At 36.5% G+C, this 25,965-nt stretch overlaps 2 protein-coding genes across 20 annotated transcripts in view; one reads left to right on the top strand and one right to left on the bottom strand.

Moving 5' to 3' along the window:
• scel (sciellin) overlaps nucleotides 1-8,653 on the bottom strand; it is a 21,382-nt gene extending 12,729 nt beyond the window's left edge. The window contains exon 1 of one of the 3 annotated variants that reach the window (XM_067443321.1): nucleotides 8,516-8,653. The gene's annotated coding sequence lies outside the window, so the exon portion shown is untranslated. The other 2 variants (XM_067443322.1, XM_067443320.1) reach the window with 2 other exon arrangements.
• A 65-nt stretch (nucleotides 8,654-8,718) lies between these two features.
• mycbp2 (MYC binding protein 2) overlaps nucleotides 8,719-25,965 on the top strand; it is a 138,867-nt gene continuing 121,620 nt past the window's right edge. For 16 of the 17 annotated variants that reach the window (XM_067443308.1, XM_067443319.1, XM_067443303.1 and 13 more), the window contains exons 1-2: nucleotides 8,720-9,351; nucleotides 19,179-19,254. In XM_067443308.1, coding sequence (XP_067299409.1) covers nucleotides 9,077-9,351; nucleotides 19,179-19,254 — 351 coding nt within the window. In that variant the 5' untranslated portion in view covers nucleotides 8,720-9,076. Of the gene's footprint in view, nucleotides 9,352-19,178; nucleotides 19,255-25,965 lie in introns of all 17 variants that reach the window. The other variant, XM_067443302.1, reaches the window with a different exon arrangement.

Below are 25,965 nucleotides of genomic sequence, written 5' to 3'. Positions count from 1 at the left end.
AAATATATAAAAACAAACACATTAAAAACAGTAATATTGTGAAATATTACAAATAGGCAAAAACATTTAAATGTTTACAAACTTTTGACAGGTACAATTATATATATATATATATATATATATATATATATATATATATATATATATATATATATATATATATATATATATATATATATATATATATATATATATATATATATATATATATATATATATATATATATATATATATATATATATATATATATATATATATATATATATATATGACACAATATGCATCAACCACATCATTTAAAAAACAAGCAAAAACAATCGCAAAATCTTTGTCAGAATTGCAAATCACTGCAAATATATCTGTCCAAGAATTCTGCGCACATTTGTCTAGCAGAAAACCACTGTCCCTCTTTTATGACAAAACACACACACACACACACACACACAAAACTATTCTAATTTTAATTTGAAAAAGCAATAGTCAGAGACAATGTCATGCTTTTCAATCTCACCTTGACATTGTACACTGTTTTAGTAATGTTCCCTGCATAACTACTGTATGAAATACTTAACACAACACAGTCAATAAATCCATATGACAAGAGAAACTGTTTGAATTAACATATTTTAGTAAGGTCACACTGTTATACCCATAAAAGTATAAAAATATTAACCATGAAAATGATTATTAGAATAGAATCAAGAGAAATACATATAGTGTGTACAGCCATACCTTAGTATTTCAGGCGCGCAGGATGTGATAAGAGTTCTGATGAGAATAATATACAGTTTACTGCTCTTTCCCTCTTACATATTTGACCTGGGTAGGGAAGGACCAGTGAAAGGTGTGGCTTCATATGACACAAGAGCAACTGAACCTGAACTGTGAGCACAGCAATGTCAATGTGGTTTACAGTAGGGGTGTGTCTTTATGAGGTCTTTCCCTCAGCTGGGAATGATTAAAAAAAGGCACTAAGTAATGAATGTCATTTTGAACATAAGCTGCCAATTGTTTGTCTCAGGAAACTATGTGAAAACCTTCATAACCTTCGAAGAGACGCCAAGATAAGACTGGGGTGTTGTTCTCAAGGTGTACAAGTTCAAAAGTCTGGTATTCTAAATGTTTACTATGTGACATATTTTGCTAGCAATTCCTGCCAAGTGCTTATATATAAGAACTTTTATGTAATTGCTCGGGACAGTTTTGCCGGGAAAATCAAAAGGGAGAGCCTCACTTCTGTTCAATCACACATGAAATGAACACTTATACAGTGTTAAGGGGTGATGACGAAAGAGCCATTCTGTACTGTAATGTCAATGTGACATGCAAAGAAAATGGATTAATTCAAAATATACACTTATTTAAACTATATCATAATAGTGTCATCTGTCAACATGCCAGTGAATCAATGGTTTCTTAAAGGGATAGTTAATGATCCTTACTCACCCTGAAGCCATCCTAGGTGTATATGACATTCTTCTTTCAGACAAATACAATCGGAGATATATTTAAAAATGTACTGGCTACCCCAGGCTTTATTTTATTTTATTTTATTTTATTTTATTTTTTTCGTATTCAACTTACAAAGAAAGTGTAATGCTTCTCGACGTTCAAACCGCGTATGCATTGTCGCGCCAGTTACACTATTTTTGTAAGTTGAATACGGAAGGCGGTCTGCTAGATATTTTACTTTATAAAGTATTAAATATGGATATTTTTTACATCTATTACCTTCAGAAGGCTCTGGTAACACCCCCCTTACTCCAGCTTGGAAGAGTAAGAACATTTTTAAATATAACTTTGACTTATGATTGCATTTGTCTGAAAGAAGAATGTCATATACACCTTGGATGGTTTCAGTCAAGGTGAGTAAATTATGGGGTAATTTTCATTTTTGGGTGAACTATCCCTTTAACTGCTGTTTTCTCACTGCTGCCACTTTAATGGCCACTTTACTTCGTGTGGCTAATAACAATGGTTTCTGAATTTTACATAGGCTCTTTTCTGGAACCTTTCCGATGCACAAAATGTTCTTTATATTGGACAAAGGTTCTTCTGATTATTACAAAGTAGTAAAAGTAAAAAGTAAAAAGGGATTATTTTAAGAACTGTTCACTGAAAGGTTGTTTGGTTGGTTTGGTTGGTTGGTTGGCTGGCTGGCTGGTTCTAAAAAGAAATTGTTGTGTTGTTGCTGAGCTGAAGCATGTGGGTGGTTTATGCTTTATTATGGGTGGGTGAAACTCTCTTTCTGCGTAAAGTAGCCTACAGTGTGTCTGACAGCAAATATGAAGAACACGTCTGTTGGGTGTGACACTGTGATTAATGTTTGCCACACCCTTACTCGATAGTTTTAACGTGTGTAAGACTACAAAACACTTTATGACACAAAAATCTGCTTCTTATATTACACAAAACCTTTTTTCAGGCTATGCAAATACTAATATTTGCACATAGGAGGCTTGGAGGAGTGCTAATACATTGATTGTATTTATTTAAGGAAACATTGATTTAGTATAAGATATATACACTGGGGGAAAAAAACTTAAAGCAAAACATTTTATCTCACCTTAATTTAATTGTGTTCAATCAACTAAAAAATGTTAAATTGAAACGTTTTATTCAAGCCAAAAATATTACTGAACATCAATGAATCACCCTAAATACATTAATTCATACCAGCAAACATTTTTATGGGTTAAATCAGGTTAATGTAACAATTGCAGGTTGCCTTTTGTTGCATTACAGTAATTGTGGATTTTACTTCCCAGCATGCTTTGCATATGACTGAATTTAAAGGTTAAAGGTTAAAATTAAGTGTTATTTATGGATTTTTAATCAAAGGCAAAGACATGTTAATGTTTAATTATGTTGGCCAATTAAACACGTTTCTGTTGTTGAACTTAGGTTGTAGGATGGTTTTATGACCATGGTTTATTGTCACAGATTAGTTTTTCTCAGTCGCTTTGGTGCATTTCTCAGATCATTTACATTTGCACAAGAGTTAGTTCAACCTCCACAACATTTAGTTATTCATGCACACCATAGTAGCAGTTTCTTATTGCTTCCAACAAATTGCAAATGCTTTTGGACATGCATCAATTGCTTTCATACAACTCTCTGCTATTTTATAACATAATCATTTGCTTATGTCATGTCAGTCAAAATGAACTATACTTGTGTTGTGAATGCTGAATGGTCATTCCATATAAAACAAATAGTCCTCATTTCATTACTTGAATTATTACATACAAAAAATTTGAGTGCTCAAAATCTGTCAAACAAATTTTACACCTTTTATTTTTTCCCCCCTTCTGAAAATGTCTCCTAAATTGAAAAATTTCTCTCAGGTGAATCTCAACTTTCCCTGATGAGAAGGGGTGTGTGAAGCATTGGTTCTATGTATGTTTAATGTTCAAGTCCAGTATGTACTGCAATTTGTTCACAGTTGTGTACAGCTCTACCAAAGGGAGTTTTTTATTTAATTTATTTTTTATTTTTTGTAAATAAGGATGTATTTTTTCTTTTGCAAAATGCTGTGAAAAAATTAGTATTGCAAAAAGCATATGAAAAATGTGAAACATATATATCCAGTGTCTTGTACTCACTAAATACAGTGATGTGTAATTTTACTGTATTTTTCAAATGGCTGTGCAAATAGTCTAGTGCTGTCTTGAGCATTTTCAGGTAGTGTCACCAAGATCTGACTTTTTTTTGCATTGGAAAACATTTACAGAGTAAACTGTCATAATGAAAACATGACAAAGCCGTTTGACTATCTTGTTCATAAACAATGGTGTCAGGACTTTTCATTTGATGACACTGACACTTTCATTGACATGAACACTTGCTTTTGAGGAATGAGCTATCCATTTTGAGCAAGTGACACGCTTTTGCAGGTTATCTGCAGTTTCTACTAATTGTTTTGAGAACTGCATTAACTGTTGTGCAAATAGTGGTGTGAGAAATGCACCAAAGCAACTGAGAAAAACTGTAAAAAATGTCAATAATTACACTTGTGTTAACACTTGCCTTAAAAATTGTTGTGGGTTGAAAAGCATATTCAGATATTTTTACTTAACCTAATTATCTTCTTCCTTTTTTTGCAGTGACGTGGAAGGTAATGCTTGACTGTGGTAGATAGATAGATAGATAGATAGATAGATAGATAGATAGATAGATAGATAGATAGATAGATAGATAGATAGATAGATAGATAGATAGATAGATAGATAGATAGATAGATAGATAGATAGATAGATAGATAGATAGATAGATAGATAGATAGATAGATAGATAGATAGATAGATAGACAGACAGATATATAGATAGATAGATAGATAGATAGATAGATAGATAGATAGATAGATAGATAGATAGATAGATAGATAAATAGATAGATAGATAGATAGATAGATAGATAGATAGATAGATAGATAGATAGATAGATAGATAGATAGATAGATAGATAGATAGATAGATAGATAGATAGAGCACTGAGGTTTCTCACCACTAGATGGAGCAATACATTAAAGAAAACGATTGTGATGAGAGGTCACCAGTGCCTGTCATTTTTGCATTTTCTGCAGTGCTATTTTAAGAATGTCTCATGAACTTATGCATTTTATTATTAGTATTATTATTATTTTATTGACTGCAATCTTAGTTTTTTTTTAATTTTTTTTTTTATGCACATTATGTTCTTAGAAGTAAATTTCCACTTGAAATGTCATTTGATAAAAATACCCAAAATAAAGTTTGACTGGGCAAACCTGAACTCCCTGCACAGGTGATGTTCTCTCAGTCTCACATCTATTACCATTACAGAAAGGGTGATTCATTGTAGTGTAAATGACTTCACTTCTGCTGACAAAACTAGCCAGTGTCTCCCTGACACTGTGAAGGGAGGAGGGAAAATGTCAACGCTCACTATTCGTGTTATGTCCCCAGTCAGAGGACATTCTGTGTAGCATTGACCCTATTACATCATGTGCAGTTCCTCTCAGGTTCTCTTTTCTCATTCTTCCTGCTTTATGGACATCCACATATACCTGCTGATCACACCAGTGGTATGGTTAAGCTTTCAATGTATATTAAAGCTAACCTTAAATGTGTTCTTGCATAGCTTTTCACTGGGACATTATCTATGGTCCCTTCAAAGTACTAATGTACACAATTTAATGCTAGATATGCATGGTACAAAGATGTACTGCCTCAGTGACATGATGGTGTTGTGTCCCTAAAGGTACAATTTTTGCACATTTTTTTCTTGAGTGGGCTTTAGATTATTTAGGATTATATTTTGCAAAGCAATGCTTGCATGAACCAAAACACAGTAATAACCATTTCAATATTTATGCCCATTCTGCATTACCATGTTTTAACTGTCTGAAGATGAAGTATGTATTAATATATTTGTTTCAAATGTTTTACTGTGTTGTTTAAAAAGTAAAATTTAAATTAAGAATGCTCTCCCCAGAAGTGTCTGCACCCACCAAGACAACTGGCAATTATTTTACAAACGGTGAAGAAATTTTATATCTCAAAGGAAATAAGTGCAGAATTTATATCAAGGAGAAATGTCTTTTGGGTTACAAAGACACACAGAATATGTGGAAAATCTTACTTTAGCTAATGGAATGTGGAATAGGATTTGAAATGTTATATATTTATATATTTCATTTTAAAGACTGAAACAAATCTGGGAGGAAAAAATGTGTATTTAGATACAAATACAAAACTTAAATGTATTTTAAAATATACAAAATACTTTGTGTCAGTGAGTTAGCGCAGCTGAGTTCCTTATGCAACCCTAAATTCTGGAGATCCCAGAGAGAACAGCTCCATCTAGCATTGGGTTAGTGGATTTTCTGTATTCCTGCAACACACATGAAGTGGCTGATGTGGGCATCACTTGTTCACACAGTACTAAAGGGGTGGTTCCCATGGTTTTTGTCTAGGCTTGGTTGTGTTTACGGGATGCAGTATAACATGTCTTACTACTTCTACTTCTTTTTTTTTTTAAATGCTGTATTTTTCTTATATTTGACCTTTATTCCACACCTGTCTCCACTCTCCTTTGAACGGCTCGTTTGCTTCCTGCTTCTATGAAGCCCATCCCTCAGTAAAACGCAATGGTCTTAGATTGGTTAGATGGCCAAATGTAGTTCCATGTATTTTTATTGGCTGAAGTGCCAAGCACAGGTTGTCCGGAAACGCCACGGCCCTTCCCATTACGGGCAGAAGTCACATCTGCGGTGACTAGCAAGGGTTTATGATGTCACCAACCCAGGAGAAGCTTGTAGTAGTCCAAACTGGACGTTTTTGTTGGCAATAACCTGCCATAACTTTAAAAGAAAATATCTCCGTTTGCATTGAACTTTCAGCGCTGTAACTTTGCATATACTGTTTATGCTCAAGCAGCAACATTACACACTAACTAAAGTTAAAAAAGGGAAATCGCATGCAACCACCCATTTAACTTGATTTGACTGAAGTGATGTTGTAAGGGTCAGCTAAGCTAGCCTATCATTAGTGATTTCTGCTATGGATGAGAAAACTTTGTAATTTCTTATGTCCGATGTGCAGGAGAAGGGAAGAGGTAGGTGAAATAAAAACAAATATTTCTAAGCAGTTATAAAATGTTCCTTGCATTCAGAATAGAAATATATACTATATTTATATAGAAATATACCCCCCCCCCACACAGTATTTTGTATTTTATTTTGGCTATATTTAAGCTGGGAAAGCCTCTTTTGTATGTTTATTTCAAATACATTCGTAGTCTTTAATTGATAAAACAACAACATTATTATTTCTCAGCTTTTTGATCATAAATGTTGCTTTTTTATGACACTTTCCCATTTTCAATTGTTGATAAAGAATGCATTAAGCTAGAAAAAAATATATTTTGTTTATATGTTTCAAGCAGAGGCTCTGTTATTTCTTTTGGTATATTGTATATTTAGATATTCATACAACAAAATATTCTGGAGGCCATTACATTTTTCAGAAAATGAGCAAAGAAAAAAAATTGCATCTTAAAGGGTTAGCTCACCCAAAAATGAAAATTCTAATTACTTACCCTAATGTCGTTTGACACCCGTAAGACCGCCGTTCATCTTCGGAGCACAAATGAAGATATTTGTGTTGAAATCCGATGGCTCAGAAAGGCCTTAATTTCCATTGAATCATGAATCGATACGCTGATTCATAACGGTTCGAAACTTTCTTTTGCAATCGGCCCATCACTGTTTTTATTTAGGTTTTTTTGCTCACAAAAAGTATTCTTGTCGTTTCATAACATTATTGTAGAGCCACTGTAGAGAGATGGACTTTGTAACAACGTCTTTTAGTGCCTTTTATGGGTCATGAGAGAGGAAATTACATTGGTGTCAAAAAAGCACATTAAAGTGCACTTAAGTGTGTTAAGAAACATGAATTAAAGTGCACTCTCTTTTATTTAATTAATATTAGTACGATTGCAGTTTTTCTTTTTAAAATATACTTTAAAAGATTTACTAAAAAACTAAGTGCACTTCATTTTCACAAGGGAACACACACTCCCAATATTATCTGTGGGTTATATTTGTGTGCGTGTGTGTGTGGTTGATAAATGATTTTTAATTCCTACATGTTTTCCTTAATTCTCCAAGGTTACATCCTTAGATCTATTATGTCAAGTGGTGCTTAAGTGGTAATCCTATACCAGAAACAGTATGCCAGGTAACATGCTGTAACATAATCCATGGAAACACATTTTGACAGCAAGATTAAGGTTTTGGTGTGAGCAAATTATTTAACATGAATGGGTTTATTTATGTTATGACTGGCTGATTACGATAGTTCACCCAAAAATTAAAGTTCACCCTTCAATAGTTGCCCTTATGTTATCCAATTATATTTTGTTTCATTAGTTTGCCGAGCATAGGCTAATGGTATTTTGAAGAACCTTGATATTTAACCAATAATGGTAACCACACTAGCTATAACCACACAGTTTTGATGAACAATGTTTCAAATTGGAAAAATATATAGGCCTAAGGGTAAAAAAAAGGTTAAAAAATGAGCATTAAAAAAATAATAGATTTTAAGTTTTTGGGTAAATACCCCTAAATGAAAATGACATATAGGCCTAGTGAGATTGTTTTATCATGAATGTTGAAGTTGTTCAGACAAACGATTAAATGTCTAATTTTGCATATTAATGGATTGTATAATATGCCCTACAATTAATACAGAATGCTGCTATTGACCAATCAGAATCAAGTATTCCATTACAATTTGTAAATACAATAGCCAGCCACGAACAAATATCGTATTCTTATGAAATAGGCTTAAAATGATCAAATTCATGGTATTGCGAGGAAATAATAACCCTAAAAATGTAGCTAATGTATGATTCACCATGCCCCCTAAGGAAATAATCACCCTGGATGTGTTTTATAATCGTGCAGTATGCTGATTCTTCTGAGAGGAAACGAACGTTAAAAGCATCTAAACCTGCGTTATACTCGCCTGCTCCATTACTACGGCGGTTGCGTTTCGAATGTCATCGAGTCCCCTAGCGAGAAAGCACACTGGGCGCGTTTAGAATCCTCGTTCGAACGCCCAAACGGTGCCTAGGTAGTCTGCGCACTGCGTTTTGAATCGCAGCCGGTGTGTGCGCTATGGATGGGAATGTATCCCAGCATGCTTGACAGTCAGCGACATGAACAGGGAAGGATGATGAAGCTAAGATGGCAGCGCTATTAGGGGTGCTGTCTTCACGGGGTCAAGAAAAACAGCAGGAATAAACGCAAAGCACGGACGTCAGCTCGCGCGTTTGACTTGTTTCACTTCAGGCGGTTGAACGCCGTTGGACCGCATGCAATCGAGGAAATAACGGTTGGTTTTTGAAGCGTATTTCGCAGTCGCAGCAGAGCGGCTAACCGTAAACGTCGTTTTAATTGGAGATACTCGGATGTAATTCGCCGGGCGTTTTTGCGGGTTCGCGGAGCGGATATATGGGGTGTGCTCGGGAATTTTAGCTCTGTTGATTGACTTTGTAATCTAATATATGCGTTGTTCTCCTAAACGATGATGTGTGCTGCTGCGGCGGCAGCGGGTGCCGGTGGCAGCGGGATTCTGTCCTCATCCCACTCCATGGGGCTGGGTGTCAGGGTCATTCCCGGAGCTGGACACGACTTCGCATCGATCGGATCAGGGATGGGCTCCTGTCCCGTTGTGGGGGCCCGCTCGGACTGTCGGAGCCGTTACCAGCTTCTTCTCTCAGGGCGAGCACTGGCGGAGCGCTACCGGAGGATATACACCACCGCGATCAACGACAAAGAGCAGGGGCTAAACCTCGGCAGGTGGGTCTGATTTACCTGTTCGGTTCGGGATGAGAAATGGGCCGTGATGCTGAGCGGAGGGTAGTGTTTGTAAACAAAACCCAGTGGGTTAAACATGAGCTCACTTGAGCCCAAACAGCAGCAGCAGTTTTAGCAGTTAGCATGCGGCTAACTTCCTTAGCGATAACACATTAGCGAGCGCAGCTAAAACTCATTTAATATCGTTCATGTCAACGGAAACGCTCAGTTTGTGATGATAGGGATATGTGCCCTTTTTAAAAAAATCACTTCTGTGCTGTCACGGTTAACAATACTGTTTTGATATCTCTGCACAACTAGACTAATGTAACTAGTCGTGCTGAATGAGTTTGATGTATGACATAATTTAACTGGCTTCAAATGCAATGCATAGCCTATGATATGTTATGCAAAGATGAACGAATCAAACCTGTCACCTCAAAACGTGTACGTTACATTTAAAACTGGATTTAGACTAACGTAGTGTTGTCAGGCTTGTGAAATGTCTTATAATACCAGTTCAGGTTGAATATTATCCATCCATTCCTAGATATTATCCATTGCATGTTTAAGGGGGTTCTTGTTAATAACCAGCCACTTCATTTTCATAATGTTACTTACTGAACGACATTAAACATATCGCATATATTCAGAGCAGCGCCCGTGTCTCATTTATGCGAAGGGCTGGGTTCTGTTTTGCCTGACGTCACCCTGCTGTAGAGAGAAGCGCGCGCACACACGCTCTCTGACGTGCTTTTACCTCAGAGCAGTCTCTTATTATTGATCGTCCTGTACAAAGCATTATTGTTTCTGCTCATCAGTGGTGTGCGGTTGTGTTTTAAAATGAGGAGGCAATTTTTATGATTAAACATTTATATAAAATGCATATTTACGTCCCTGTTAAACGCAGTTTTCCTGGTTAAATAAAAATTACATAAAAAGAGAGACCAAATACAGTTTGCATTTTTACACTATGTAATGTTCTCTTTATTAAAACCAAATATACATTTCATCAAGTTAGTGTTTTTAGAAACTATCTTTTTAATAGTAATAATTTCAACTTATTTTCAACAGTCATCAAGTTTGGACACAAAGATGTACCTTTAAATTCCCCAAGCTGATGGCTCACTAGTCGTCATGTTTTCAGCCCACTTCAAGTTTGATTTTGATGTGACATAAAGCGGTGATATCTAAGTTGCTGAGTTGTGTACTTGCTTTTTAATTAGTTTTCCCGTTAATGGCATCATTCTCCATTTAGGCCGATAAGAACACGCACGCAAACAAGCTGGATTTCTCGAACAAAACAATCATATATATACAATCATAGCGCAATGAAGGCATTGCCTCCTCTCACATGACTTTTCTCCATTCATTCACAATTACCCCCCACTAAACCCACAACATGTATTAGGCGGGTCAGTTATAATCCATAAGGCTCAGAGGAAGCAAGAAAGATGCAGCCCTCCGCTATAATTTTTCCCTGCGAGTGTTGCTGTTGGACAGTGTTACTTCATAAAAACTAGTGACTTTTACTAGCCTAGAAATCTAGACGCACCATGGCGGCGGGAAATTTAATTTGCAGCCAGTGTTATCTAAAAAACTCTCCATAGACTTGTTGTGAGCTTTAAAAACCAAACTCTGGTCAGGCCAATCACATTGTGTATAGAGTTGGTGGGTGGGCTTAAAAGGATAGTTCACCCAAAAATGAAAATTAGATGTTTATCTGCTTACCTCCTGTGCATCCAACATGTAGGTGTGTCTGTTTCTTCAGTCGAACACAAATTAAGATTTTTAACTCCAACCGTTGCTGTGTGCCAGTCATATAATGGGGTGAATAGGTAACAAGTCTATGAGAGGAAAACATACAAACAAAAAAAACATGCTTAGGCAATGTGCACAAAAACCCTGCTGCTCCTCACGACACATTGATTTGTTAAGACACAAACCGATCGGTTTCTGTGAGAAACCGAAAAGTATTTGCTATTTTTTTACATCATATCCCGGCGAGTCTCATCAAGTTTTCCCATCGGCAGTAACTTCCTTCTGATGAGGCCAAGCTGCCACGATCATAGATATATACCATGTAGATTCCTTATTCAATCGATCTGCGCAGGGACTAATGAGGATTCTATATATCGATAATCGCACCAGCTTGACCTCATCAGATGAAAGTTACTGAATTGTTACCTATTCACCCCATTATATGACTGGCACACAGCAACGGTTGGAGTTAAAAATCTTAATTTGTGTTTGTCTGAAGAAACAGACACACCCACATGTTGGTTGCACTGGGGGTAAGCAGATGAACATCTAACTTTCATTTTTGGGTGAACTAACCCTTTAACATAATGAGGGCAGAGTTGCAGAGGTTCCGCGTGCTTCTTCTAAATGAAGAAGCTGGCGAACAGCGGTCATTCAAATCGGCTTTGGCCGCGTCTCTGAAAGACTTGGAGTTAAAGGGATACTCCACTGACGCGCGGTGACATTTTGACAGCATTTAGCTTAGATCACTAAGCCCAGTTCATTCATTAGGTACCATACAGAGATCAAGTTAGAAGCGACCTAACACCTCCCCATTTTCACCACCACCTCCATCCTGTTCCACGATTGGCCGGATTTACTGTATGTCAGCGATCACGTGTGTTCCATGTTTATTCTAAAACCTTCAGTTCCACTAATGCTCACAAACCAGTTTTTTATAATAGTAAAATCTATTTTCATGTAGCTGCGATGTTTATTAAAATAAAGCTGATAAATAAACGTAGACCCCACTTCATTGATAGTGTGTAGAAGATAGATAGATAGATAGATAGATAGATAGATAGATAGATAGATAGATAGATAGATAGATAGATAGATAGATAGATAGATAGATAGATAGATAGATAGATAGATAGATAGATAGATACTTTATTCATCCCCAACAGGGGAAATTCAAGTGTCGAGTAGCATTCCATAAGAAATAGACACAGTAAGTACAAGAATTAAGAACAGATAAAAATAAAAACAAAAACACACTCTGCCCAAGCAATAAATAACGACAAATAATAAATAAATACATAAGTTTAGTTAAGAGTTACTATCAATAGTAATAAAGTGCAAGTCAGCGGCATTCATTGTAAAGTCTTATAGCAGCCGGTACAAAAGATCTCCGGAATCGTTCAGTCCTACAGCACAGAGAGAGAAGCCGATTGCTACGTGTGCTCTTCTGAGCTACCAAAAAGTCATGTAAAGGATGACTGCTGTGTTTGAGGATGGCCTGTGTCATGCTCGTCATTCTTCTCTCTGCCAAAACTCCCACAGAGTCCACGCCTCTCCCCAGGACCGACCCACATTTTTGACCAGTTTATCTAGTCGTTTACTGTCTCTGACAGTCAGGCAGTTCCCCCAGCACACAACACGTTGACGAGACGTGATCTCTGTTGAACTTTATTCTTATACAAACAGACGCTGCATTAAGCAGTACATAAAGTATTGAATAAGAAAACCTCTGAAGCATATTTGTATTGACAAATATTGCATATATTTAACTTAATCTGTGATAAAGTATGAAAACAGTGCGCACATCACTACGGGAAGCAGTTAGTTCCAGCCGCAGCTGATGTGGAACACACCTTACGGAACACACCTTACGGAACACACCTTACGGAACACACCTTACGGAACACACCTAATGGCTTCACTTTCCAGGACTCGTGTGGCACACTTGGTCCACAGTTTATAAGCAGTTTCACAGTTAAAACCTTCATTCCTACTCTACAATTATATTCAACTCCTTAGCAATTAAAACAGTAGATTTAGATTTTTAAAAAAGATTTTATTCAATAAAAACATTTTTTTGTATTTACCAAATTGCTTTTTATGTATATGAAATGTACAAAAAAAGGTAAAAAAATTAATTCACACATACAGCTCCAGAATCTAGAGCTGAATGACTTGCCAGGTCAATAAAAAAAGATATATGAGATTAAGGAAAAAATGAATATGAATATTTTTACTGCCTTCTCTATGCAACATTTTCTTTGAGTTTCAATAGTCCTTTTAAAAGCGGTTTTGTAGTGTACACTAGCACCATCCACTTATGATATCACCAGCGTAGATGCAAATTGAACCATGGAACGCCTCTCCCAACCTTCAGGCTCTTAGCAGCCTCTGTGCTTTCACTTTTCACTCTATAGAATCAGCTTCTGTTTTGTTTTCCATTGTTTACTGCCGTACACCAGCTCTAGCACTTCAGCACAATTCCTATATTGGATTCTACATAATAGCATATTCAGATGGCTCTCATGTTGAAAATGAAACTATGATCGTCCACTGTTGCCGTTGCTTCAACAGAGGTTTAGTTTCATTGTGCAGGGTTTGCCACTAGGGCTGTTTCTCAACCGCTGGGTGTGGAGTGTGTAGTCCACAATATTCTACATGCTTTTCGGATGTAAGACATTTATTTTGACCGATGTGTGTGAAAGCTCTTGATTCTTTTGTCAGACGCAGTTTAAAAGAGAGAGAGAGAGAGAGAAAAAAACGCTATCTAACTATATTCAGTATCTGCTGTCAGATGTTGTCAAGCTATATGTCAATGTCATTATTCTAATATTATTTTCAGTACATGAATAAATTAGATAAATTAACATTTTGTATATGCTCATCACTTATTTTGCTCTTTATAGAGAAACTCACTATAAAGAGCAAATTAAATTACAATGCGATGTTGTTTTTTGTCAATTAGTAGTAGTCGATTAATTGTCAATTAGATGAAGCCGAGATTGTGGGCAAATTGGAGAAATTGTCTTATCTCACAGCCGGTGGAAAATAATCCGATTGGACTCATGTTCATGGATTGAGGTTATTAACGTTACTGTATAGTTGACGGAACTGTCACTTGCCCCCTCGGGCCAGTGCTGCATCTTCACTGAAGTTAATAATTTGGCTATTTAAATATTCAAGCGCAAATAGATGAGAACGTGCCTGTGTCTCTCATTATTTTTCATATGCATCTGATTATATGATTTTGCTCGTTTCTGGTTTTTCTTAACCTGTTTTGATAAGGAGATCCTGTACTCGTTCAGGAGATGAGTAATAGCGCACCCTACTGTATAACATGAAAACAGAGAAATCTGGAAATTATCGTCAATGGCAGGGAAGCAATTTTTCCTTTTATAGCCTACATTCTATGGTTTTCTCATTAAATACGAGATGTCAGGAAAATGTTTTGTTTGTTTTGTTTGTTATAAGTTACTGTTCTTATTTTATTACTGACTGTCTTTAACAATATTTCAAATTTATATGCGCTAGGCTTTTCGGAGTCAACCTTATTTATTAATGGTACATGGATCAAAAACAATAACTAGGCCTATTTTTTTTTTTAAATATTTTTTTTGTGGTGGGGCCCGTAAAAAAGTCTTTAGCGTTGAGCCCTGCTGTAGTATCAAGCAGAGCAGGGCCGAGTGTTGTGGGAGCTTACCGTGACCACTGGAGAGATAATGAGAGACGAGCGCGAGACATGGCTGGAGAGCAGCAGAACTTTTATTATGCCACATTCGCCGCTTCTGCATCTTCCCGTCAAGCGTATATAGGGTAATGTAGCACTGTTGATCATATTAGATTCATTTGACTGTGTTGAAAATTATGGAATAACGTTACTCTGTGCGATCACTTCGTGGCGGCTATGAGACACGTGTTTCACACTGCAGTGAGCTAGATCGATACTAGGAATGGTAAAGCATGGTACTTGCGGTAAATCAAGAAAACAAGATTTAAACAATAAGACTTGAGCTATATAACAATGATTAGATATCTGTTGAAGAATGTATCCAAACAGTTGCTCACCTGTCTAATATAACATAATATATTAAAGCGCCTGAGATAATGTGAGTAAACAAGTCAACTAAATATATAACGTGTGTGGTATGATATTTGGATATTTTATTTTAAAATTTTTCCATATTGTGCCTTCAACAAAAACTAGTTTAGGTCTTCAATCGCCTTACCTTATTATGCTGTTTGTTAATTTGTGTTAGTTATAATATTACAATTTATGTGCCTGTTAAATAAAGTGGGACGGTACTTGCGTGTGTGTGTACCAACCATTTTTTGGAAATAAATTGTCTTGATTCAAATTCTTAAAGGGGGGGTGAAACACTCAGTTTCAGTCAATCTCATGTCAATCTTGAGTACCTATAGAGTAGTATTGCATCCTTCATATCTCCGAAAAGTCTTTAGTTTTATCATATTTATAAAAGAAATATGGGCTGTACCGAGTCTTTCCGGAAAAAACCGAGCGCCTGGAGGCGTATCGTGTGGGCGGAGCTAAAGAATGATGAGCGCGCAAAGCGGTGACGTCCTCAAGCGTGGAGAAACCCATCTATCTCAGCTAATACAGATAATGATCCACAATCAAATCTGAGGCTGAAATAAATTGAACAGGAGAAACGGCAACATCAGGATGTCCATCTCTGTGGTATGTACTCTATTTAGGGGCCTTTGTGTGCAGTTTATGAGGACATGATTCGGTTTATGGACTATTGTATGTGACTAGACCTTAGAGGTAGCAAGCAAAACGGTTTTGCACGTCAGAGTCAGACTAGTGTAACGTTATACAGAACAACAATGGAGTAACCGTTAGCGCATTTGAATGACGAAGCACGCGATCGTATCGTTTACTGATGTTTACTCATGCGACGGTAGCCAATAGCAGAGACATTTGAAGTTGATTTACTCACCGGCATCTTCCAAAGCAGGACCGCTCTGTCAAAAACACACTTCTTTGGTATGATTTGGTGAAGTCCTGTGACAGCAGTGACCGTGGAAATCCACTTTGCGACGCGACTGAAGCGATGCCTTGAAGCTTCCCGTCATTTCTGCGTTCAAATCGGTTCAAATGCAGCGCTGCCTTCCCGGAATGCTGTGCTGAAGCGTTGAAGTCGCTCGACGTCACCCATAGGAATAAAGTGGAGCACGGCGCGGCGCGACATAAGTGTTCACGGACGACTGGATCTGCACCTGAGAGACTGTTTACAGCGTGCATTTCCTCTCTCTCCCTCTAGTGACGCGCGCGCGCACCCTTCCGGGAGAAGAGCCTGTACAGCCCATACAAGGACCTTCCGCTCTATTTAACGTCAAATAGACCCATACTCGAAAAAAACTCGCAGAAACTTGTGAGAAACCGGAAGGAGTATTTTTAACACAGAAATACTCCATCAAACGTCCAACATTAGTTTTTGAAACTTTGTCTATGTTTAGGATGGGAATCCAAGTCTTTAAAGGTGTAAAAAGCTCAGTATGCATGAAACAGCATTTCACCCCCCCTTTAAAAATGTTGGTCGCAGCTTGATAAAGACCATGTAAATGTGGGTCCCATAGCCAAACCAGTTGAGAATCACCATTTTTGACCTTTGGCAAGTTCTCTTGTTAGACAAACGACACTGTTTGTCTAACAAGAGAACTTTTGCTTTTGCAAAGGTGTTAACATGGCAGCAATCATCTGAACTGGGAAAGGAACTGGGTACTTGGATTGTAGGATATTATTGCTCTTTAATCAATGATTATTAAAAATACATGTTAAAAAAAACATTACAGTATATGCTGACCTATATCTGTGTTACATGAACTCTGGACCTTTTTACTAGTATATTTTAGTAAAATGTCAAAACCTGACAAAATCAAAAATACCAAGTAGGTAAGTAGTGTCAGCATCAGCTGACAATAAGTTGACTGCCTGCTTATTCAGGGATATGATTTCTGTATTTCACTTAAAAGTGTGAAATTTTTCGGAATTTGGCCTAAGTTGTGAGTGTGATATTGCTTAGTACGTCCAGATGCAAGAACCTCTCAAGTCCATCTGACATTTCTTTTAAATTAGCATTGATCAGACTTCTATAAATAAGACTGAAATGTAATTTTCAAAAATGTCACTGAAAAGAGTAAAATTAAAAACATACAAATGCTTATTTAAAAGAAAAATGTCAGAGGAACCTAGAGGTTTTTGGATCTGAACTCTTCATTATACTCTGACTCTACATGATTCAGAGTAAAGTTTCATTTTCAGTTTCGATTGACAGTAAATGCCACTCTTCAAGCTTTGCGTGTTTGAGTCAGAGCTCTAGACTCATTCTTCCTAATAGTTGCTCTGATGTGACTAACTTTCTCAGTTGGTCTCACTGACTTACATGGTCGCACCTTTTTTATATTAATCATAATGATCTTGCATGTTGCTGAATCGTTCTCTTGATTTATATTTGCTGGTTTTGCATTGATGTAAAGATTGATGTTTGATATTTGCAAAATATTTAAATCTGAACATTGCTGCCAACATTCATACATTTAAAAGAAAACATTACTAAAATATCATTGCACACAACATTATATTACAAAATTAATTCTGCAATGGGTTATATTAATTTTAAAGTAATATTTCCATGACGACGTGTTCCACATTTATGTTGTTCCCTTTTTTATTAAAAATATTCACAAACTTGCTGGCTATGTCATCAACTAACTGATATTCAGATTCTCAAATACATGTACGTGAACGTGTTTTGTTGTTGAAAAAAGATAATGATCATGTTAGTTGATCTACAATGTGTGAAAGTGTGTCGCCAGTTCAGAGAATCGGATCTGTTAGATTTACAACACGTCAATTCATCCACTTCTCCTGAAATACATGACAGTAAGTGGCTGGTATAAAGTGGGAGAAGAATAGAGTAAACATTATACTATAAACTTTATAGTTAGATATAATATCAGATATGAATTAATCACGTTGTCAATGCATTATTGCTGCTTCCATAGACATCATCACTTTTTACAAACTGAAATGTATTGTTTTGCTAGTATGTGTGCAGGCTATTTAAATGTGTGAAATGTAAAATAAACCATATGTGGTTGAAAAAACACTGAATAGTTGGCTCAGTACCAGCCAAAGCGCGAAAGCATTATCCACTCGCCCCAATGCAACTGTGTGAAATTTTAAATCACACATTATCATAAAATTATCGCATTTGCAACCATTTTGGTCACAGTATAGAGCCCTGGTTTGAGCCGCTTATAATTTGCTGATCACATGCCTGCACACTAACATTTAAAAAAGAAAAAAACCCAGCAGATCTAAAGTGATTAAATTCCACACGTTTTCCTTCAGAGATTAAAATTGGATTGGATTGATTCACTACACATTTTTGGACTAATGGTGCTGTAGAGTTATTTAAAAAAAAAAAAAAGATATCTTTCAATGGTGGTGTTTTATTTTTTTTTAAACTGTAACAGATAAATCCGTCTATGAGCAGCATATAAAAACAGAACAAACTGTGTGGTAAATGTTCATGTGTTTAGGCCCGTTGGTCACACAAGAACGTTAACTAAAGAAAACGATAACTGTTAGCGTCCATCCCAAGGCATGATAACATTGTTTATTATAGGGTACAATGGGGCTAAACGCGCCTTTTATTTTATTTTCCTCTAAACCACTAGATTGCACAAATTTACGTAGCACTTTGTAAAAACATCTGCTTTGCAAGATGCATGTGGAAATTTGGCTGATCCTTCACGTGATTCGTTGTGAAAGTGACTCCAGCGAGATTGTTTCTCAGTGCCTTTATAGTTGTGAGCTGTGCTATTCTTTTACAGAACCATTTTAAGCATCTTTAATGTTGTTCTTTGTGTGAGTAGGCCTTTAAACAAACTCTTCCTCCATAAGATTGCTGTTCTTGGCCAGAATAAGCTTCAGTGTGGAAAAGACTGTCATTTGTTTATTATCTAGATAGACCTTAGTATTAAATTGATTAATAACATTTGACACTGCAAACCCAGATCTAACATGTGCCAATATTTTCCAGGGGAAAGAAAGCTTTGAGCAAGAAGAAACTAAAAAGGCGGCAAAAAGTCAAATCAAAAGTGAAAACAAGAACAAAGGTAAGATTGTGAATCCGTCTTTGATTACTGTAAGATTCATTGCTACACATTTGCTGCATATACAGACACTAAAGTTATACTATTTTAAAGCCCTTTTTGGTGCATAATTTCCATATTCACATTTTAATTCTGAAGATGTATGCTTTTATTGACTTCTGCTGGATCTGTCTGTATTTAATTGTCTCTCACAATGCATCAAAAACATTCTCAAAAACTGTAAACTTTTGTAAACTTTAACATCAGATAACGACTATTCTATTCTCATATTTGTTTAAATCTTCAATCAGGATTTTCTGTTTGGCCATTTTAGTGCAATTCTATTTATTTATAATAGTAGTTTTGACACTGATCTTATTACAGCAGCACATATGAATACATATTTATACATACATATTTTCATGCTTTTAGTCATCACAGTTGAGAAGATACCAGTAAACACTCACACATCCTGGAAAATGCGGGAGTGGCGAGGTCACGATTGGTTGTTGCATGGCGACCCATGTGTTGCACGTTTCCATGGCAACAGCTTCCTCCATCTCCTGCAATGAGCACCTATGGAGTGCCTGGCAGCAGGGTTTGTCTCGCTACGTCTACAGCATTTACCAGCGCTCAGAAAATAGGCAGAGACCCAAAATGTCCTGTATTGGATATTGTGTATTGTCTTCGCATTACCCAAAGCATGTGTGGGGGTTAATGCCTGATTGTGTTTGGATATCCTTTCCCAGGCACTCTGTTTTCCCAAGTGGATGCGAGTGCTTCGCAGGCAGGGGTAAGAGAGAATAATGTGATTGTAGATAGTGGAGAGGGGAATATGCAGTAATAATCCTCCACCCTAAAGCCCTGCTGGCTAAGGAGTAAGAGCTCATTTATATTTCTCCTTCTCTGCCACTGCCACCTTAAAAGGAGCTCCGTGCCTTTGTTTGCTTACAAACAGATGGGTGGAGTTCCTCCAGCAGGGAAGGCTTGGCTTCAAGACATACTGCTGAAGTGTTTGTCAGTGTTGAAGCACTTCAGCTTGGTTTGTTTGATGGATCAGAATTGGAATTCATGAGTTTACCACCCTCCTGATTTGACTCCATTCCTTATCTGTGATATTACACAATCCCAGACAGCTTTGTGCTACTGATGACTAAGACTGGCCAAACCAGCCAAAAAAATCAAATCTCAATAAAGGGCTCCTGAAATAAGAAAAAATTAAGAACATTTAAGGAAAAAGCTCCTATAAGAAAAAAATAAAATAAAAAATAAAAAATAAAAAATTCATTTCATTCATTTAGATAAAGTAAGTCATAGCTACATAAAGATCTACATTTTCATGTAATCATTCCTCATAGTACAAGTACTGCAAAGCCAGGCGCACACCTTTTGAGGTGCAAGTTGAGGGAAAAATTTGAATTAAAGGAGAACAATTGTCTCTTAAAGGGGTGGTTCCGTGTTTTTTCATAGGCTTGGTTGTGTTTACGGGATGCAGTATAACATATCTTAATAATTCTTTTTTTTTTTTTTTACTGTATTTTTTTATTATATTTGACCTTTATTCCACACCGCGTTCTCCACTGTCCTTTGAACGGCTCGTCTCCTTCCTGCTTCTATGAAGCCCATCCCTCAGAAAAACTCAATGGTCTTAGATTGGTTAGATGGGCAAATGTAGTTTCATGTATTTTTATTGGCTGAAGTGCCAAGCACAGGTTGCCCGGAAACGCCACGTCCTTTCCCATTATGGGCAGAAGTCAAATTAGCGGTGACTAGCAAGGGTTTATGATGTCACCAACCCAGGAAGAAGCTTGTTGTAGTCCAAACTGGCTGTTTTTGTAGGCAAAAAAAGTGCCCTAACTTTAAAAGACAATATCTCTGTTTGCATTGAACTTTCAGCGCTGTAACTTTGCATATACTGTTAATGCTGAAGCAGCAACATTACACACTAACTAAAGTTAAAAAAGGGAAATTGCATGCAACCACCCCTTTAAGCATAAGCTATTTATTTACCAACGTTTCGGCTAGTAGCTGAAATAGTAACAAGGTAGCCATTCCTCATTGTTACATAGTAGCAGTTCCTCATAGTAACACAGCTTGTTTTTATTAAGACCTTCGTTCATCTTCGGAACACAAATTAAGATATTTTTTTATGAAATCCAAGCTCTCTGACCCTTCCATTGGCTGCTATTTAATTCACATTTTCAAGGCCCAGAAAGGTACGAAAAAAATTGTTATTATAGTCCATGTGACTCCAGTGGTTCAACCTTCATTTTTATAAAGCAACAACAATACTTTCTGGGCGCAAAATACAAACAAACTTTTTACTCGTCTCTTTCTAAAATTAAAGGTCCCATTCTTTGCGTGTTTTCGAAGCTTTGATTATGTTTACAGTGTGCAAAATAACATGAGTTCATGTTTTGCGTGTAAAAAAACACAGTATTTTTCACACAATTTACTTATCTGTAAACCGCTGTTTCCTCTGTCCTAAGAATGGCCTGATGATTTCCTTGTTCAATGAAGTCCCTCCTTCAGAAACACGTTACGAGTTCTGATTAGGCCAGTGCTTCCCGTGTTGTGATTGGACAGCAGCTTAGCGCACTTTGCCCGGAAAGGTCCCGCCTCTTACCATAACGGGGAGATGCAAGCGCTGAATGCGCGCTCTTCTCCACGTGGGAGAGCAACAACACCATGCCCCCTATTTTACGTTTACTTGTGGGCGGAGGGTTGGTCAACAAACGGCTCTAGTGACGTCATCACATCCCTGCACTTCCTGCTGTAGTCCAAACCGGCCGTTCGCTGTAGGCTTTGAAAGGGAACTTCTGTTAAATAAAATATGTCGCTTGGCATTGAACTTTGAGCTTTATAATTTTACAGGTATTATTTATGCTCTAACAGCAACATTACACACTAACTAAAGTTTGAAAGATGGAATCGTGAAGAACGGGACCTTTAAGTTTAAAGCACTGGAGTCACATGAACTATTTTAACTTTATTTTACTTTAAAGTATTTTATTCTATGTCTTTACTACCTCTCTAGACCTTGAAAGTGGTAATTAAATTGCTGTCTATGGAGGGTTCAGAGAGCTTTCAGATTTCATCAAAATATCTTTATTTGTGTTCTGAAGGACTTCCAGGTTTGGAACGACATGAGGGTGAGAATTTGTGAAAGAATTTATTTTGGTTGAAGTATCCCTTTAACATGCGAGAGCATGTTATAACGGCCAATGTGTAAACTGACGCAAATGAAACTGAAAGTTCAGTCTCATCTGAAGCTCAACACACATCAGTTGTCTTCATCAGAAGTGGTGTCAATTATCTTACCAGTGCTGACTGCGCTCTTTCTCTCCAATTGTGGCCTTTGATCTTGAAATCAGCTGATAGATAAAATTATGCTTTATTTGAAGCATATAGCTTCTCGTGTTAAGATTACAGCTCTGATTATCTCAAAAACTTTAAAATGGAACTTCATGACAAAAAGGTTGCAATAATCAAATAATCAGAAACATCTAATGAATTAAATTGAACAATTGATTATTGATTAGATTAACAACATATTTTTATCGTAATGGAAAAAAGAAATTAAAAAGAAAAAATTTATTTAGTGTTTTTAGTGTTTTTAGTGTTTATTTTCACTTAAAGTGGGAAGAACTAAGCATATTTTTCTAACTTTCTGCACTTTTACTTTGATTTCATTTGTTCATTGATTTATTGACCTAAAAAGAGGATTCTGTGTGTTTTTGATTCTCATGTTTTTCTGACACGTCTCATTTCATGATGTCATTTTATTATGGTTTGTACCTTTTCCCCTCTAGTATATATTTAAGTGTTTAAATTAATATCATAAACATGTAACTAGTTGAATAATGGGTTAACTGAACGACTACTAGTCATTTAGAAAAATCTTAAGTCAGGGCCAGCCCTACTTTCGACAATGTGAAAGCCAGTATAACTGTGCATAGTTGCAATATTGACCTACTTTTTAAAAGTATTTTATTTATAAATAAATGCCATGCAGAAATGATTGATTGAACTATTTAATCCGAATCACAGAAGTATGCTTCTTTATATTGCTGTTTTATTACTTTTGATATGCTAGATGACTTAAAATTAAAAGCATCTCTTAAAATCATTGATATTCTCCTGATGCTACTAAATTTTGTCACCACCAGTATTATCATGAAAATATTGTGAATATTTAATCAAATTTCCATCCCTACCTCATAATGAAACCTTTGTAGAATGTATGCGTACACAGGTGATACTCTCAAAACTAGCTGATCTCATTTCAGCAGCATTTCTTGTGAACTGATATTATTTAGCTCTTGACCTTTCAGAGCAACAGTTGTGGGACTTGTGGGTAAATTGTATATAGTATGAGTCATGTACCTTTGAACAGTCAACTGGCTTTTCAAATTCTAAATACAACCTTCAGGCCACTCTGTGTTTTATTTAGTTTTTGCGGCATGGTTTGCCTCTTGTTACAACTGTAAGTCACCAATTGTTGTTCGCAAACAAGGTTTAATTGGCACATCATTGTGTGCCCACATTGTGTTATGTGCTATGATTAATATCACCACAGCGAGAGTCATAATTCTCACCCCCTTTACTGACAGAGTCATTGTAGTATCAATCAAAATTGCCACAGTAACAAATTGATCAAATTTTCTTCACACCATCTGGCTAATAAAGAACAGGTGTATTATGTTTGGTGCTAAAAGTTTTTCAACTGTTACAAAGCAGCATCTTATGAATGACTCTCTTATAGTAATCTCTGGGCATTAGGTGTAGAATCAGTTTATGAATTCTTTTTGAGAAGAAATAGCAAAGTTTTTCCACCAAACATTGTTTTTGATAGAATGGAAACTCATTATGCTGTTCAAAGTACATAATTTTTTCTTGCGTGAGGTAGCAGTTAACCACATCTGATGCGGTCATTTGAAACATCCCACCCTGTTTCAGGCTCATATACTAGACTTTATTGTCTTTTCTTTGGCTGTTAGTTCTATATTCTGTATTCTCTCAGTTACAGGTTTAATGTTGCTCTTCCAAGTGCTTATGTCCCTTTGGTTAGTTACTTGCTCAGTGTGTGGCCGATTTCGTTGTTATCGAATGAACAAATGTCTTTTTATTTCAATTTTCAGTCATAAGCAGTGTCAGTCGATTAAACAAAAAATCCTGATATTTTACTCACCCCCATCTCATCCAAGATGCTAATGTCTTTCTTTCTTCAATCAAAAATAAATAGTTTTTTCGATGAAAACTTTCCATGATTTTTCTCCTCGCCATAGACTTCCATGGCAACCAAAAGGTTGAAGGATCCAAATCAATGTTTCAAAGGGCTTAGAAGGGCTTCAGAGGCTGTGCGATCCCAGACTCTCCATAGACGTAATGGTTTTTATACCGTACAAACTGTACATTCCCTACACTGCCCCTGTCCCTAAACCTACCCATCACAGAAAACATTCTGGATTTTTACTTTATCAAAAAAACGTATCCTGTATGATTTATAAGCCTTTTGAAAAGTGGGAACCAATGTAGGTGAAATCAGGTTTTACTATCCTTATGGGGACATTTGGTCCCCACAATGTAATATAAACAAGGACACACAGACACACACAGACACACACAGACACACACAGACACACACAGACACACACAGACACACACACACACACACAGACACACACACACACACACACACACACACACACACACACACACACACACACACACACACACACACACACAAAACAAGGCTTGACATTATCAGCTGCAGTGGCATGTAACGCAGTCACTCCTACTAACCACTGAATGTTGCCATGTTGAGTTTTATATATAATGTATAATTTTTTAAAATTGTTATCTTTTAAAAAGGCATCTGAAATGATAAACTAAGTCCTGTGTACAAAGTGTTAGTGCTAAATGTTGTCAAAACTTTTCTGCAGAATAGATACATTATACCAGCTGCACTTTCTCGCTCTTGAAACTCTTCAAACCCGCATCCCCTCACTCATTTGCTCAGGATCTTATAGTATATTGTTGGTGTTACAGGGCTTGAATTTTGGTGTGGAAATGACTGTATTGTGCATAATTTTAGTAATTCCCGCAAATTTTGTGCTCACACCCAAAGTGCCGCTCCTTTTTTTCTCTACTTATTGCGCTTAAACAGTCAAATGCACACAGAATAATGTCAAACTGCCGGTCTTGGCGAGTATTCATGTAAACACAGTCCATTAGGTTTTAAGTGAACGCAAAAAGTTGAGAAAGAAAACGCGTATCTAACAGTGTAAGGGGTCTAAATATTTATTCTTAAGGTGACAGCAGCTTAATATACCTGCCAAAATATGAGAACTTCTATATACGTAGCAGTTTTTTTCCCTATGATATCAATGTCAAAATTGTGGCCAGTGAAAATGCTTAGTTGCTAACTTTGGAAAACCACTAGCCATAAACATAAAGTTTTTTTAATTTTTGTAATTTTATTTTTACAGAGGAACAATATACAGCGATCAATTATCATTATCATATCAGGGCTTGACATTAAAGGGTTAGTTCACCCTAAAATGGAAATGGTACCATAGATGTATATGCTGATCGTCTACGATTAACAGCATTTCGATCTAGTGAAAAGAATTTTGGTGAGTTCGGTGCAGAGTGACGCAAACCATACAAATCATGAGTTAAAAGATGGATCAAAACTAACTATTTCTATGGTATTATCATCATAACAAATAC

The sequence above is a fragment of the Pseudorasbora parva genome, chromosome 5 (assembly GCF_024679245.1).
Source record: "Pseudorasbora parva isolate DD20220531a chromosome 5, ASM2467924v1, whole genome shotgun sequence".
Lineage (NCBI taxonomy): Eukaryota > Metazoa > Chordata > Actinopteri > Cypriniformes > Gobionidae > Pseudorasbora > Pseudorasbora parva.
Note: the sequence above shows the minus strand (reverse complement) of the source record. Positions and strands in the feature narration are given on the sequence as shown.